The following is a 16,572-nucleotide window of genomic DNA, read 5'->3' as shown; positions in this document are numbered from 1 at the left end:
ATACAGGACAACACGTCCATGATGAGTCACAGAAACCTTACCTCTTGAAAAACAAAGATAAATCTATCCATGTAAATCAAACATGTCATACCCTACTGAAATACGTTTCATCTTTCATTGTGAATACTGTCAAATAAGTGCTAAAAAAGAGGCCACTTTTTATTGCACACATCTGCAGATCTATTAACACCTTACTCTTCCTTGATAGGAAATTACAGTAAAAAGCAGTGACCTTATTTCCAGGAAACTGTCATCCTCGCCCTCGTTTATAACAGTACAGTTTGTCCTTTCAAGTATATTAAATCATAGGCCTACATCCTGCTGCCCCGCTTGTGCATACTCTCCCCCTCATGCAGCAACCAGAGCCCCGGACACGTGTAGCAGATTGCTGACAAGGCACTACGCTATAGTATGCTATGCTACACTATGCTATGCTCTGTTTAAAAATGCTACGCTAGGCTATGCTACGATGTCAGGCATGGCTGACCCCTCTTGTTAAATCACCACCAGGGGGGATTCCTGTAACTGGACCCAGGCACTGTGACATTTGAAGGGAACGCCATGTGGATGAGGTTTACAACCCTGGCTGCTTTACTTCCCCTTTGGTTTAGTTTAGTTTGCAGGTGGGAATCTTTGTTGTGAGTCCATGACCTGGGGGGGTGTAAGTAAACCACATAGCTGTGGTAATGACAGAAGGCATGCATTTCTTTCCTCTAACGTGTGATGGAACAAGTTGGAACACTCATGATACATCGGGAAGGGGTGTCTGTGTCTGTCTGCGAGGGGGAAAAAGCTTCTCAGTCCTTTTCGGCAGCGTACAATACCACTTTATGTGAAGCACGATGACGCAATCTTTCAGATACATCATGTGCCACATTGGTATGTATCTGGTTATGGTTGTCCTAAGGCTCGGGTCGGGTATCAACCTTCCAGTAGGACAACTGCACAACTCTGCAGACAGTTCCAGTTTCCTCTAGAACATCAGGCATGAATACAGTGAATCGATATCATGAACGTCCCGTCAATTTGTCCTCCAATTGTGATACCTTAAATGACATGGGAAGAGGAACATCTGACTAGATACCCTCCAACTCTGCTCCATTACAAAATGGACACCAGGATGCCCGCCTGCTGCTGATGTAAACAGTTTATTAAAATAGGATAGAGGAAAAAAAAAGTGATGTGCAGGGGGCTCTGTGGTGCCCCCTACAGGGTGGTCACAGGCTCTTCCTCAGACTGGCTCAGGTCCATGTGGAGCTCCAGGCCTGGCTGCAGCTCGCTGGTGGTGTCTGTGTGGGACGAGCTCTGGGGCAGGAGGGTGCCCTGGGAGAGACAACCCAGGGAGGACATGGGCCGGTCCCGCACTGAGCTGCTTGAGGCTGGGAGATACCGGTACAGAGAGGGAGGGAAGGGGGGCAAGGGTGAAAGGTCAGGGGTCAGGTGACTGCTACTATCTTTATATACTTTTATATAACTGCCAAACTGAAGCATTGGAGTCGGGTTTTTTCACCTGTAAAATCGGAGGATTGTTTTATTTAGTATCGTTCTGTGGTATCTTTTGGTGAAATACAGATATTTTGGGGGTGGTAAATGTGTCACGCCACCAGTGTCACTCACCTGAGCGGCTCCGCTGGGTCTTGGCACTCTGTGGCCTCACAGGAGTCCCGCGGCACGGGTCTGTGCTGCCAGACTTCTGGGACTGGGAGCGCATGACCGTGTCTTTGCTCTTGCACATGCCTGCCATCAAAGCACAACAATAAAAACCAAGGCCCCCTGACATTCGTACGAGTACCCATACCAAACATACACCAGCACTACCTACCACCACCCAACCCCCCCCTCCCTCCCTCTCCTCTCCCAGCTCTTGCCCAAAATACACCCTTTCGGGAGAGGCCTCGTAAATCCCAGAGATTCTGACAATACCAAATATCCGCCCCGAACGTTGTTTAACAAACAAACATTCTTGATAAACAACGTTGTTTAATGGAGAATTCGGTGAGCCGTGAAATCGCTTCCAAGCCTGGACATTTTTCAACAAAAGTTCAAGCTTTCTTATGACGAGGGGCTGATTTGTAGGAACAGATGAAAAGAAGATTAAAAGACTGAAACTATGTGATGAATGAAACAGCATTTCCCCCAGCTCAGTAAAATTTACATACAGTCGGTTATAGACACCAGATCTACTCTCTTAGGTAACCCAGAAACATTTGGTTCTTTCCAGTGTGGAACATTAACAGCTGGTTCCCCCCACCCCCCAACACAGACCATTCTGATTTCCTCTCCCTCACTCCCAAACCCCACCACTATTTAAACCCTAAAATACCCCTTCTCATAAACCTTGCTCCTTGCTCCTATCTCCTTCCACCTAACATCTTCTCCTCCTCCTTCTCCTCCTCCTACTCCTCCTTCTTCTCCTCCTCCTCACTTTCCCTTCCTCAGCACACCTCACACTCCTCAAACACAAACTCCCAAACAAACACATGCCGCATTCTTCCTCGACCCAACCCCACCCTGATCAAACACCAAACTACAATCACCACTTCCCTTTCTCCTGAACTTCCTCCGACTCCCACTCCATTCCAGAGCCTCCCTCCTTCATTCCATCACCACACTCCTCTCTGATCCCCCCCCCCCACACACACACACACACACTACAAGCCCTAGTTCCGTGGATGGGCCGAGAGACAGTTAGGGCAGGGACCGACGAACGCAGATGTGATTTTTATCTGAAGATGTGTGGCGTAACAAGTCCCAGGGGCGTGAGAGAGAGAGAGAGTACTTTTCTATTCCTATTTTAAGTTATCTTTATCTACCTGTATACTATACATATACCCAGCTCTGTTTAATCATGTCTTTATTCTAGTCGTACATTACACTCTTTTTTGTTTTTCTCTTCACACTTGCTTTGGCAATGTAAACGTACGTTTCCCATGCCAATAAAGCCCTTTAAGATTTAAATTGAAAGAAAATTTCAGAGAGAGAGAGAGAGGGGTGGGGGGGGACTCTAGACAATCCTAAAAGGTGCGTTCCACTGGCCATGAGGAGGAGGAGTCTGTATGGGCTGTCAGCAGTGAACACTATCATTACACACCCCGCACTGTGACATGACAGCTGTTCACAGCATGCAGGCATCTAACACACTCCATGTTAGATCGCTTTTCTGAGGGAGGGCTATCTTTGTAAAATTAGACCTGTGGGAACATTCCCTCTGCATTTCGCTTTTTGCTGGTATTGACTAACATGATCAGATGAACGTGAATATTCATTTATACAAATATTTTTGGGGTTATTATCAAGTCCCCAGACTGCATTTAAACTGCTAATAGTACATTCTATTAGCATCACAGAGAAAACCCATACCGTCTTTGGGAGAGATGTTAGGTAGTTTGGCGTCCACGGTCTTGACCCCTTTCGTGTTCCGACGACCCTTGTATATGTGTCCGTCCAATCCTAGGATGTCCACCTCCTCCGGCTAACCCGTACGGACAAGAGCAGTCAGACATTAGCATAGCCACCAAATACATACTCTCCACATCAACATTCACTGGGTAGGCCGAACGTCGACTAGTCATGGCTAGTAAGCGGGTCGCATAACTCGTGCAAAGCAGTAACTCAAAAGAGATCAATCCAAGACAAGAGTGTCTTGTCACCTGAATGCGCAGTGTGGTGCAGGAGACCGGCGCCTGTGTCTCCTCCTCCGCCTGGATGAACTGGCTGATGTGCTGGAGGCGCGAGTAGCGGCGGTTGGGGAAGGTGAGTGTGTGGCTGCCTCCACAGTTCCGGGACATGGCCAGGTAACTGTAGTCTGCCATCTCAGGGATACACTCACTATCCAGCCAGGAGAGAGGCAAGGCAGGAGACAAAAACGGATGGGAGTTAAGTACTGGAAGACAGTTGGGAGACATTTTCAGTCAGTTTCAAGGGAGCTTACACCATGTCCATCGTGACTCACTGACCCTGCTTCTCTGAACCGTTCCAAAAACAATACAGACAACTTTTTGGGCACTACCCAGGTTTCAGTACCGTCGAAGTGACACCGGTGTCCCTGACCCCTGACCCCTGACCCTGACCCTGACCCTGACCCTGACCCTAACTCACAGCTTGGGAACACTCTGGCTGGTCCTCTGCAGCGGGGCCAGGATGGGCTGATCTCCTTCAGGGCTCCCTTGCGGTTGGGCCGCTCGGGGAAGCCTAGGTGGCACTGCACTCTCTCTATCTGCCTGCACATCATGGTGTGGATCCTGCGCACCTGTGCCATCTTCCTGTCGGAGTGGGCCAGCTCAAAGTGGCTGTGGTTGGTCCCTGGCGTCAGGCTGACATGGAGGGAGAGCGGACTAGTGTCAGATGCCTGGAGAACCATGCAACACTGACTGACTGATTGGGTTTGTGTGATGGGTGATCATGGTAAGGTTGACTCTGCATTAGATTCTGTTACTCTGGCACCCCCTGGTGCTGGTCATAATCAAGCTGAGAGAGTGAGATTGTACTGTGTAGCCTACTATCTGGTATTTGACCGCTCTCACCCTCTGCAGTGCTGGCGAACCTGCTCCAGCTCATAGACTGTGTACGGCCTGTTGGACATTGGGGTGGAGGGCACTGTGTACGGCCTTGGCATTCCAGGGGTGGAGGGCACGGTGACCAGGTGACTGTATCAAAACAAGAGGAGAGAGAGAAAGAAAGAAAGAAAGAGGGAGGGAGGGAGAAAAAGACAGATATACATGATAATACGTGTATATTTACATTTTTAACTATTTGTTTCGGTCTAAGTATAGGATTTTGGGGGATTTTTTGAGGGGATTTCTTTTCACTTACGGTCCTGGGCAGTGGCGTAGCGGACGGGCCCAAAACATTTCAGCTGCATGTTTTTCCAGCATGTAAATCCGTTGTCAATAAAAATTAGACTCCCCTTTTTTCCCCCTGCCAATACTGTGTCGTTTGTGACATTTACCAACGTTTATGCTATCAATAGTTCGAAGCTAGCGTTAGATGCGAGGCTGCTCGGGAACATTATTTGTTTCACAAAATAGCCTGATTTAGTTGACCATGAACATCAGAGACTAGACTAGGCTACATTACGAATGTTCATTTAAAATACTCTATAGTGAGCACTGGTATAAGAACATGAACCAGAGAACAGCAATAAATGCAAGAACCCAAGGTCGTCGCTGATGATGTTGCATTTTCGATTAGGATACGTTTACGGGATTAAAGGGACGGGCGACGGGCGAAGAGAGAGGGAAGGGATTTCCAGAAATCCAAATGTCCCGCTAAATTCGGACCAATCACAAAACTGTTTTGCAAGCGCGTCGCCGAGGTTAATTGCAACATTGTAACATATTGTAACTTACTACATCCTAAATCGGAACGAAATGTAGGTCTGAAAGCGGCCTAAACTAGCTCCAATCTGATTTTTTTCTGTTCTCCGGTCATAAAGTGGACTGAATCAATTAGTGGCGGAGAAAATGTATTCGTGGCGACCCGCCACGAATAAATGCATATAGAGGAAACACTGTCGGACTCTAAAAAACACACGTTTTTTTTTACCTCCGTTGCGAAAGGGCCCCCACCGCCACCTTGCGGGGGGGCCTCGGGGTAAGCATGTCGACGGGGCGGTCGCAGGAGATGCAGTGGAACCTTGCCACCAGCTGTCTATGAAGGGGCAAAGAGAGGGATGAACACGGAGAGAGATATAAACACAGGAAGTTAATGAACATGACACCGATGTGTACCATATGATCCACAAAGAGACCCTGCTGCCCCCAAACATTACATGGCTGTGACCCTGTGACATCACACCCATCATAAGCCAATCATCATCTCCCCTCCTGGCTCTCTGTCACTCACTTCCTTTTTTTAAAAATTAGTTTTTCTGATTTTATCCCTTTTTTTCACCCAATTTAGTATCCAATTGCACCCAACCTAGTATCCAATTATCCCCTGTCTATTGCGTAGGATCCGCCGCACGACCCCGTGGCCGGCAGCCCCAGAGGAGAGAGTCAGGCAGACTAGCTGTCTGGCTCCTCGAGCCCAACACCGTTATTCCGGCACCCCGGGGGCGGTGTTGCGCGACGGATCCTTGTCCGGAAATAGTCCTATACCCCCCTTGGAAGCGGCCGCTCAATATGCCGCTCCCTGTGGGCCCCGGCCATATCCGGATCTGGCGAGACCGGGATTCGATCCCTGTCCCCGGTGGGCAGCTTGCACCAGAGACTGATGCTTAGACCGCTGCGCCACCGCGGGGCTTTGTCACTCACTTCCTGATGCCTGCAGCGTCGTCCTGGTCCGGGGCCGGCTGGGCCTGCAGCTGTTTACGGATGTTGTTCCAACGGTCCTCCAGCTGCTTCTTCAGAGGATCCAGCTCAATCCGGTTCAGCTACAGCCACGGAAAAAGAGATCGATTTAGAACAGGGATCAGAACGGGACTAGAGAGAGAACAACACAGGAAACGGGAACACTTCATAGACGGATCTCAAACAATGGATGTCTGTCATCAAGGGCACGGGAAAAAATAAATACACTTGCGAACATAATAGATGACTGAGGCATAGCATTGCGAAACCGGAAGGTATGTTTATACCAATAAACATATTTCCTAGAGCGACTCTACCTCTAGAGAGAGTGTAACATACGAGATCTAGAGAGGGGTTACGGTAACCTCCGCCCCCACCTTGCATTCCATCTCGGTGGAGATCTTCTCGATAACTCTGTGCCAGCCTTGCTCCTGGCCGGTGATCTTGCTGAGCAGCTCCTGGAACATGGTGTTGAGCTGCTCTGTCATGGTGTCAAACTGCATGCGGCTCACCTTGGTCTCCAGGGCCCGCTTGTCTGCTTTCTACAGGGAGGGTTAGAGAGAGAGAGAGGCAAGGCGCGAGGGCATCAGCGCTATAACTGTACTTGTACGGGCCTGCCAGGGATGGCTTCAGCCTGCACAGGCTTGTAGGGATGAAGGCGTAGACGTACGAACTTGTGTACGATCTCGTATCGGGCTTGTCGAGACATGAGGGGAGTTGGTAGGGTTTCGTCTGGGCAAATCGCACGTTAAACTTGAGCGTGTTAGGATATGTAGGAAACCCCTATGGGCTTGTATGGACTTGCACAAGCTAGTCTAGGTTTATATGAACCTATGGGGAGCTGTGAGACAAGGTTCACCTGGGCTGAACATAACACACTGGGCATGATGACACTGTGTCGCGGGAATGACACCATGTTGTGGGAATGACACCATGTTGCGGGAATGACACCATGTTGTGGGAGTGACACCATGTTGTGGGAGTGACACCATGTTGCGGGAATGGCACCATGTTGTGGGAATGACAACATGTCGCGGGAATGACAACATGTCACGGGAATGACACCATGTAGTGGGGAAGACACTCACGATTTCAATCTCCATCTCCAGGAGCTCCTTGTCAGCCTTCTTTGCTTCTAGTTCCTCCAAAGACTTGTACAGATTCTGTGGAACACATTATTTGACTTTTTGGAATGTGGGCTGAAACAGATACTGTACATATACAACTTAAAGCTCTAAACAACCCCATCCCCTCCCCCACCCCTCCATTCCCCATGTGCCTCCCCTTTCCTGACTCACGTCGATGTGAACCTGCTTCTGGCTGTGCTCCTCCATCAGGTGGTCGGCGGTGCTGTGGAGCTTCTCACACTCGGCCTGCAGCTGCAGGATCGCCCGCTGCACGTCGCTCATCAGCTCGGTGCTCTGGAGGGAGACGACACACCGACTAACATGTCAGAGAACAACGACGGAGGGCTGTACGTGTGTGGGCTGCTCTATCTAGAACACGCAGCCATGGTCCCGCGCTGCTTGACTCACAACACACACTCAACTCAACTAACAACACCGTCTGCGAGGCTGTTTCTGATTGACCTTATCCCTGCATGTCGCCTAAATAATGATCCCTCAACCCACTGGCCTTTCGTAGTGGTAGACAGACTGAGCTCTTTCTCTATTCTGTCAGTCCTCTCTCCCCAGCCCAGCCCTGCCTGTCCTGTACCTCTCTTGTCTCGCCTCCTCCTCCTCCTCCTCGCTGCTGTTTCGTGACGACACTGGTCACCAGGCCCTGCAGCTTCTCGTAGCATTGGAACAGCTGGCTGACCTTCCTGCTCACGTCCACAGAACAGGAGGGGCACGTGCCCTCCTGCCCGCCTGTGTCGTCGCTGTCCTGGCCCTGACCCTGGCCTTGCTCCTCTGGCCCCTGGGGCTCCTGCTGGAGGCTCCGGGAGAGCATGGAGGACGAGGACGCCATCATCTCCTCCAGCATGCCTCTCAGGTTGTCCAGCTGGGGTTGAGAGGGCAGTGTGAAGGGAGGGGGACGGCAGTGTGAGGGCAGTGTGAGGGGAGGGGGACGGCAGTGTGAGGGTAGTGTGAGGGTAGTGTGAGGGGAGGGGGAGGGGAGGGTGAGGGGAGTGTGAGGGGAGGGAGAGGGGAGGGGGAGGGCAGTGTGAGGGTAGTGTGAGGGGAGGGGGAGGGGAGGGTGAGGGGAGTGTGAGGGGAGGGGGAGGGGAGTGTGAGGGGAGGGTGAGGGGAGGGAGAGGGGAGTGTGAGGGGAGGGGGAGGGCAGTGTGAGGGGAGGGGGAGGGCAGTGTGAGGGGAGTGTGAGGGCAGTGTGAGGGCAGTGTGAGGGCAGTGTGAGGGGAGGGTGAGGGGAGGGTGAGGGGAGGGTGAGGGGAGTGTGAGGGTAGTGTGAGGGGAGGGTGAGGGTAGTGTGAGGGGAGGGTGAGGGGAGTGGGAGGGTAGTGTGAGGGGAGGGTGAGGGGAGTGTGAGGGGAGTGGGAGGGTAGTGTGAGGGGAGGGTGAGGGGAGGGTGAGGGGAGGGTGAGGGGAGGGTGAGGGGAGGGTGAGGGGAGGGTGAGGGGAGGGTGAGGGGAGTGGGAGGGTAGTGGGAGGGTAGTGGGAGGGGAATGGGAGGGTAGTGTGAGGGGAGGGTGAGGGCAGCCATTGGCACCAGAGGGGCCCCTACATTATCTATGGCTGAAACTGCGATTGTATTCTACACTTGAGGGTTACACCACGTTTATCTACCTGGCTGGACATCACACAACGTCTGTCTGACTAACTGAATACGATAACGTTTGATTTGACTTGATCTGTTTTTCTGTCTCACTTTTCTGTAGTCTGTCTAGATTCCAAAGTCTATCTGACCTGATCTTTAAGATATCGTTTATATATATATTACTCTCTGTTTAAGCTGATGCTATACATGTTTCCATGTCTTATCTACAGTATCTATCAGACCTGGTCCTGTAGATGCGTGTCTTTCTTGCTCTTCTGCTCAGCCTTGGCTGAGGTGTCCCCCTTTTTCAGCAGCTGCACCTCCGTCTCCAGTTTCTGCACTGCGTTCCTGAGCACAGCGCGGTGGAACAGGAGCAGGAGACCATAAGGAGTGGACCACCTTGACCTTTACTCTTCCCCTTTACAAACAACTATACTTCAGCTGCCCAAACAATTACAAACTGTGGACATTTTCTTATGTCTGTTATGTAAAACGCAGTGGCACGAACGTTGACACGAATCGACACGCTTCTATACGAAACCGTAGAAAAGCAGCTGTTTTCGATCCAGTCAGTGCTGGCAAAGCTGACCTGTTTATCGCTGCTTGTTGTTTACCTGAGGTATGCTATCTGCCTTTTGAACGGCCTGTTCTGAGATGAGTCAGGGGACAGGTTGCCCTGGTCCTCTGTGTCTGACTCGCTGGCCTCCTCTGAGTGGGAGCCTCCCGCTGTGTCCTTGCCTGTCCTTGTCTCTGTCCCTACGCTCATAATCAGCTGCTCCAGCTCTCCCACCTACAGCAGGGACACGGACACAGTGTCATCATCAACACCATGGGAACAACTGCCTCAGAAGACAGGCTCGAAGAATTGGTGTATGGGGGGGTTGTTAAGCGAGTGTGTGTTTATGAAGTCGGAGTGTGCGCGTGTGTGTGTGTGTGTGTGTGTGTGTGTGTGTGTGTGTGTGTGTGTGTGTGAGTGTGAGTGTGAGTGTGAGTGTGAGTGTGAGTGTGAGTGTGAGTGTGCGTGTGCGTGCGTGTGTGCATGTGTGTGTGTGTGTGTATGTACGTGTGTATCCCTTCCTCTCTTCACCTTCTCTCTGTCACTCATTAGGCTGTCCACCAGAGTTCTCAGGTGAGTCAGCTGATCCAGCAGGTTGCCAGGCACATCTTTGTCACCTGAAAAAAACAAGACTATCTTCAGCCCGCTAACACAACAACCACATATTGAGGTCCCTCACTAAAGAGGCCATTCGGTACAGGAACCGTACCCTGACCTCCATGACGACCGTGTCACCTCACCTAGATCAGCGATGAGCTCCCTGAGGTTCTGCAGCTGGGCCTGGTCGGCCTTGCGCGCCTCCAGCAGCTCCACCCTGGCCTCCAGGGTCTCATGCCTCTCCCTGAGCGTGCCTACGTCCCTCAGGGCCTCCACGGCCTCCGGGTAGCGCTCCGCTCCGCTGGCCACGCGGGTCACGGATCGCCCACCACCCAGAGCCCCGTCAGAGGTGGACAGATGGGGCAGGGCGGTCCTGCTCTGGGTGGGTGTGGCAGGGGCAGGGGCTACGGAACCAGGGGCTACGGAACCAGGGGCTACGGAACCAGGGGCTACGGAACCTGGGGCAGTCGCGGCGAAAGGCGAGGCGGGGACCGTGTCGGCGTTGGAAGAGGCGATGTAGGGAGTGGCACTGTGGAGAGGGGTGGCAGGCTCGCCTACTGCAGTGGGGACTGAGACGGGCACTGAGTCTCTGAGCTCCTAGACGCACGAGAGAGAAACACTAACATCAATACAAAGCACTGGTAGAAAGTGTGCTCCTCTTCATTAATAAAATATACAAATACATTTTAAAAAGTAATTATTCTAGCATTCTAGCATCGTGACTGCCAATGGCCCCTGGTCCTAGCATAAATGTATTTTTCTTATGATGAGTGACGGCTAGATGATTCACTTACTTAGACAAATAATTTTTGGGATAAAGGCGTCTGCGCTAAATGTCAAAAATGTAATGTAATAATGTAACATTATCCCTGTCCCTAGATCTTTAGCTGTCTAGTTTTAGGTTAGACTAGTTTTAGTTTTAGACTATGTAGTTTTAGTTTAGTTTTAGTCTATATTGACGGAAAGTTTAGATTATCTTAGACTATTTTAGACTAGTTTTAGTTTTAGACTATGTCGTTTTTAGTTTAGTTTTTAGACTATGTAGGCCAGGTTTTGTATTGTATTTGTTTGTGGTGGATGTTGTATGCCTGTGAACAGGTCACACTTGAAAATGAGCTATTGGGGCTCAATGTGTTTTTTACCTGTATAAATAAAGGTAAAAAAAAAAAAAGTGGCATGATTCATTTTGAAGGGCAGAATGTCAGTTGCCATATAAGAACATGCCTTTTGAAGCTTCTGTCGCTCGCTAACCAAGGCCGACTGCATGATGTCCCATGTGACACACTGGTTCATCTCGTCTGGGTGGGGATACAGCGCCACGGTGTTCTGCAGCTCTCTCTGTGGTAGAGAGGAGAGGAGGAACAGACAAACAAGAGGAGGAAAGAGAGATACTAACTTTTACTAACCTTTATTTACTATTGCTCGCCACAACAACAACAGCAACAACAACAACAACAGCAACAACAGCAACAACAACAACAACAACCTTGTCAGTGGCAACGCCATTTGAATGACATTTTCTGAGTTTGCTATTGATTAACCAAGAAGGCCCCGTTAGTTAAACTCACCGTGGCAGTTTCCAGGTCGTCCACACGATGACAGCACTCCTCCACAACTGTGATCCTGTCTGCCAGCACACCCACATCGAGCTGGAGCACAAACACACAAAGCAACGTCAAAGTACCACATGGAAACAGATATGTAGGATGATCCCTATTGTCCTAGTCACTAGTGAGCTGGGCTGAGTGACGGGCGAGGGAGAAAGAGAGACCATGTCAAACGGTTCTCTATAAGCCGTTTGATGCTGGTGGCCCTTGTGTGACTCCATGCCCCTCCATGGGAGGGAGGAGGCCAGCACTACTGTCCATGACCCTCTATTCCACCCTTGTGTGGGGTAGGGGAGAGATGGGGGCGGTGGGGGGGGGGGGCAGGATTCCCTGTGATGACAACTGGGTCTCCTACCGCAGATACTAGATGAGAGAGATAAGTTGCCATGCCTCCTCAGTAATCCCTCCCTTACAATGACAAACAAAGTGATTAAAACAGGGTTGCCAGTATTGATTGCTCCACTACTGTGGATCTCACCTGGTCCAGTTGGTTCTTGAGGCTCTTGACCTCCTTCTTCAGGCCGTCTCTGGACTCCTTCAGGTCCTGGATCTCCTTCAGCAGGTCCTGGATCAGCGCCATGGACTAGAAACACAATAGAGAAGGGGGCTGACATGTGAAATAAGTTGGCAAATCTGTCAATTCAATACCACGCCTTCGGATTTCAGTTTGTTTCTATGTTCCATTACTATGACTACTATGACCATCAACTTTGATGATTTTCTCCCACAAACCACTTGAAATTGACTTTTTTCCTAAGCTCCTATCTCCCAGTGAGATTCTCAGACACTCAATAAAGTAGAGATCCCACTGGCTGCCACCACCTTTGAAGATCACACCCTTAATTTAGGAGTTATCCTAAAAAAAATCCCCTCTATGGCTTCATCCCTCTAACCTTTGACCCTAAAGGAAGTTACCATGCCACTATAGTCCACATGCCGTGGATAAGATACACAAGCTGTTACACAGCTTTCTGGTGTGGTATCCCAGGATTCAACAGGAAGAAGGAGCAGACTGCAGCTAGTTCAGTGCGTACATTAACCCCTGCTACCCCTCTCTTTATCACAGCTATTTGTTTTTCCCTTGTTGACAGGGTAAACGGAGGAATTCGCTTTGGGGTTTTGCATATTACAAATGAGTTGTTTTGTTATACAAACCAACACTGAAGCAAAATAAATTCCTACGGTGGCTTTGAATGTATTGACCTGGGTCCTCATGCATGTCAGAGGTTGTGTTTAACTTCTGTCAAATGTGCCCGGGCATGAAATGACGCATAGCCACCCCACGGAGCTTCAGAGACATGTCTAAATGACTAACAGGTGGTTAATAAGTGAGCGAGCGAAAACGGAAGTGATCTATGACCTGCCTTTTTCGAAAGACCTGAAAGGTCCACCATCTATCGATCATCTCAAGCGTCTCTAAAAGACAATTAGACCCATGCCTCTATAGAACATCTCTAATTAGACATACTGTAAGGGTCCTTTTTACCCTTGCAAACAGCATAGGAAAACACATAGGTCTACTCGAATTCTAACTTGGCAACCCGCTAATCCAACACCTGATAAATTAAAATGTGTGATAGGGTTAATGTCCCATGACATTATCTGTAACGAGCCCCTCTTGAGGCTGATCTGATATAGTGGGGAACATAGGAAATGATGATCATACATCAGCGACAGGAGGAAAGCTTTATGCAGAAAGTCTCTTATCGCCTCGGACTAGGGCCTTCTCATCCCGCTCCAGATACAATGGCCCCCGGGTCTCTGTTTGTCTGTCTGGCTCTGTCTGTTTGTTTGGAGGGTGTTTGGGCTTCATGCCCAGCCTCTTCCATGGTTCTGTCCTCCACATCTGGACCAGCATCACACCGTGGAGTCTGTTGACAATGGTCACTAGCGGGCCAATATAAATACAAGTGACCCAGTGACGCACGCACGCAATGCAAACCGACCCCCCCAAAAATACAAAAAGCACAAAGGAACCCCCTAGCAAAAGAGTAAAAAAATTACCAACATCAGGTAGCCTATACTAAAGCAGTATTTTCGGTCATCTCACTTCACCCACAATGAGGAAGTTGTTTCGCGAACAGGGGAAAGAAAACCATCCGCTCTACCTCTCTGTTACTCTTTAGCCAGCCAGCTCATTCAGAATAGTCAGCCATTAACCGGGCCTGACTAAGATGGCCGGTGGGCTGGAATGCTTCCAGGCTGCTGTGAACACAGTGAACGCAGAATGCCACTCAAGCGGACTTCCGCTGCCCCCTCTCATAGCTGGGGAAAAACTCCTGGGGGCATATCCCCCCTCTCACGATCACAATGCCTTTCCTCAATGCCAATGCCTCAATGCCAACCTCTGCAATGGGTTGATTCGTGACCCTGGCTGACAGCCTAATGCTCCCCCAGGTAGGCTACATCCAGTAGGTAGTTATGAGGTGAGGCTGAATGGGGTTCTCCAGGGATGTGGCAGACAGACAGAGGTAGGCTGACATTCAGGGGCAGTGGATACTGTAGTTGACCCACCGGGGCATGTGTGCCCACGGGAGCATGAATGATTCAGATGGCATTTTCAAAGAGGCACCGTGTCTGTACCCGCTGGCTGCACCCCCTATATCACCTGAGTGCTATTCTTCCCCTGACAACCACAGCCATCTCTGCAGGGGACTAATTACACAGACAGACCAGAGAGAGAGAGAGAGAGAGAGAGAGAGAGAGAGAGAGAGAGAGAGAGAGAGAGAGAGAGAGAGAGAGAGAGAGAGAGAGGGAGGGAGAGGGAGAGAGAGAGGGAGAGAGAGAGAGAGAGAGAGAGAGAGAGAGAGGGAGGGAGGGAGAGGGAGAGAGAGAGAGAGAAAGAGAGATGGACAGACAGACAGACAGACAAACAGACAGACAGGCAGACTGGCAAGTCTGGGCAATGTCAATGAAGATAGCGGAGACCTCTGCTCCTCTGTGTAATTTGCTTTACCACCAACAAGTTAGTTTGCATTAGATAACAACACAGGTGGGATTTAGAATGTGAAACCTTGTTGCTCATAATGATTCTGCTCAACAACATTAGGCTACTTTCCCCTGCGGCTCTCTAGGAGCAGGGCATGTTCCTCTTGAAAAGGTTATGTTATTTGAATGAGACCCGTCACCTTATCCCAGTTAAATAATGGTTACATGGAAAAGATAATGAGGCTACATTAGCCTAGTTCAGAGTGATCTGCATGAATTGAGAATGTAAAAAAAAACCCCACAACAATAGCACTCCTACAGGGAGTGGCCAGTGGAAACCTGAACAGAGATAGAGAGGTCATTTGAGAAGACAGCTCGGTGCACATCACCTATTGTGCTGTGCTCTGTCATCACTGGCCTTATCTGGTGCTGAGAGCTCGGAAATGCTCACCACCACTCACCACACAGACAGGCCCCCAGCTGCCAGACTGGTCTGATGATGAAGAGCAACAGCTCAAGGACCTGGATAGGCCTACAAGATGACAGGGTCCAAATCACCTCAATTCATCATAACATCTGTCACAATAAGACAGATCGCTGTCTATGGTGCTCAGCAACAGTCTATAATGCTTGAACGGTTTTTGTCAAAGAATCTACAGATCAGGCTTTGACTGAGCAAGATTCCTGAAATTGGTCATAGGCCTTTTTATTTCTATTTTCTATTATTTATTTTTTTATCAGCCATTGATTATATCACAGGCACTGTTTGTCAGATGTTCAACGGAATGTCAGTGTAGTGTCCTCCTCACCTGTCATCTTGTCATACATTTTTGGCCATTTATCACAAGATGATAACTCATTCATTACACTGTCATAACTCATATTATGGCATTTTGAGGAGGAGCCTCACCTTGGACACGCCGTCCTCATTGGCCTGAGCTTTGCGTCGGAGCTGCATCAGCTGCCACATGTCGCTGACCGGTGTGGTGGTGGGGCCGGTGCGGCTCAACAGATCCGTGCCGCTGGGAAGCTTCTCCAGAGAGGCGATCTGCCTTTCTATCTGCCGCAGTTTGTCCTCCATGTGATGGTAAGGACTGGACTTCTTGTCCCGTGGGGAGGATGTGAATATAGTAGTTAGTGGCATGATGGGACGCTCCTGTGGTGGGGCATCCTCCTCTCTCCAGTTCGTGGTAACATGTTGGATTTGGAGGTGTCCCAGGAGCGCGTGCAATAGAGTGTGCAAAGCATTGAAGTTGACAGCTCCGACTTCAGGTGTACCGATGGACAGGTTCACCAAGTCAGACAAGCTGATGTCTGCTGACATGACTGTTCTTTTTTTAGTTTAGAGATATAATGTACGAAGGCATTAACTTGAGACGTCCGGTTAACACACTAGAATCATACACGTAGAAAAACATTATCCGCACATTTTGTCTTGAACAATTCTATGAAATAAATTAAAAGAAAGATGAACGATTTTAAGGCAAAACTATGTTTTCTCTTGCTTGACTTCCTCAGCCCCGAAGTAAAAGAGCTTGTCCGTCAATAAAAAAACATCTCTAAAAATACTGTTTAAAAACCTATTCGTGTCTACTCAATCTCTTGTTTGTGTAATTGCAGTGCCACCAGTAACCTTCCTTTAGTGTTTAAAGTTTGGTGCTTCTCTCCCACGCCTACCGTGGAACCTTATTGGACGTAACAATGACAGGACCTTCAGTTCTCTGTTATGATTGGAGGAGGTCTCCGTCCATTACGAAATCGCATATTGTGACTCACAGCGTCTCCGGTTGCTAAGCATCAAGGCAGAGGCAGGCTATGGAGGCAGGCATCAAATACTCATTAAGACGGGATGACACGAGATGCAAGTATTGCAAAACCA

General features: G+C 49.6%; 1 protein-coding gene across 1 annotated transcript; it reads right to left on the bottom strand.

The window, feature by feature from the left end:
- Window positions 1–1,206: 1,206 nt before the first annotated feature.
- Window positions 1,207–16,017, bottom strand: LOC308150289 (glutamine-rich protein 2; the record flags this gene model as incomplete). Its single annotated transcript, XM_080523137.1, has 19 exons — window positions 1,207–1,379; window positions 1,618–1,737; window positions 3,361–3,472; window positions 3,651–3,828; window positions 4,524–4,646; window positions 5,587–5,649; window positions 6,255–6,373; window positions 6,668–6,832; window positions 7,379–7,453; window positions 7,589–7,711; window positions 8,007–8,291; window positions 9,248–9,353; window positions 9,620–9,795; window positions 10,093–10,178; window positions 10,302–10,755; window positions 11,383–11,496; window positions 11,727–11,807; window positions 12,244–12,348; window positions 15,604–16,017. The coding sequence occupies 19 exons, from the start codon at window positions 16,015–16,017 to the stop codon at window positions 1,207–1,209; spliced, it is 3,072 nt and encodes a 1,023-aa protein (XP_080379263.1).
- Window positions 16,018–16,572: the final 555 nt, after the last annotated feature.

Source organism: Nansenia antarctica, assembly GCF_963989245.1.
Source record: "Nansenia antarctica genome assembly, chromosome: 2".
NCBI lineage: Eukaryota > Metazoa > Chordata > Actinopteri > Argentiniformes > Microstomatidae > Nansenia > Nansenia antarctica.
This window is presented reverse-complemented; position numbering and strand designations above follow the sequence as displayed.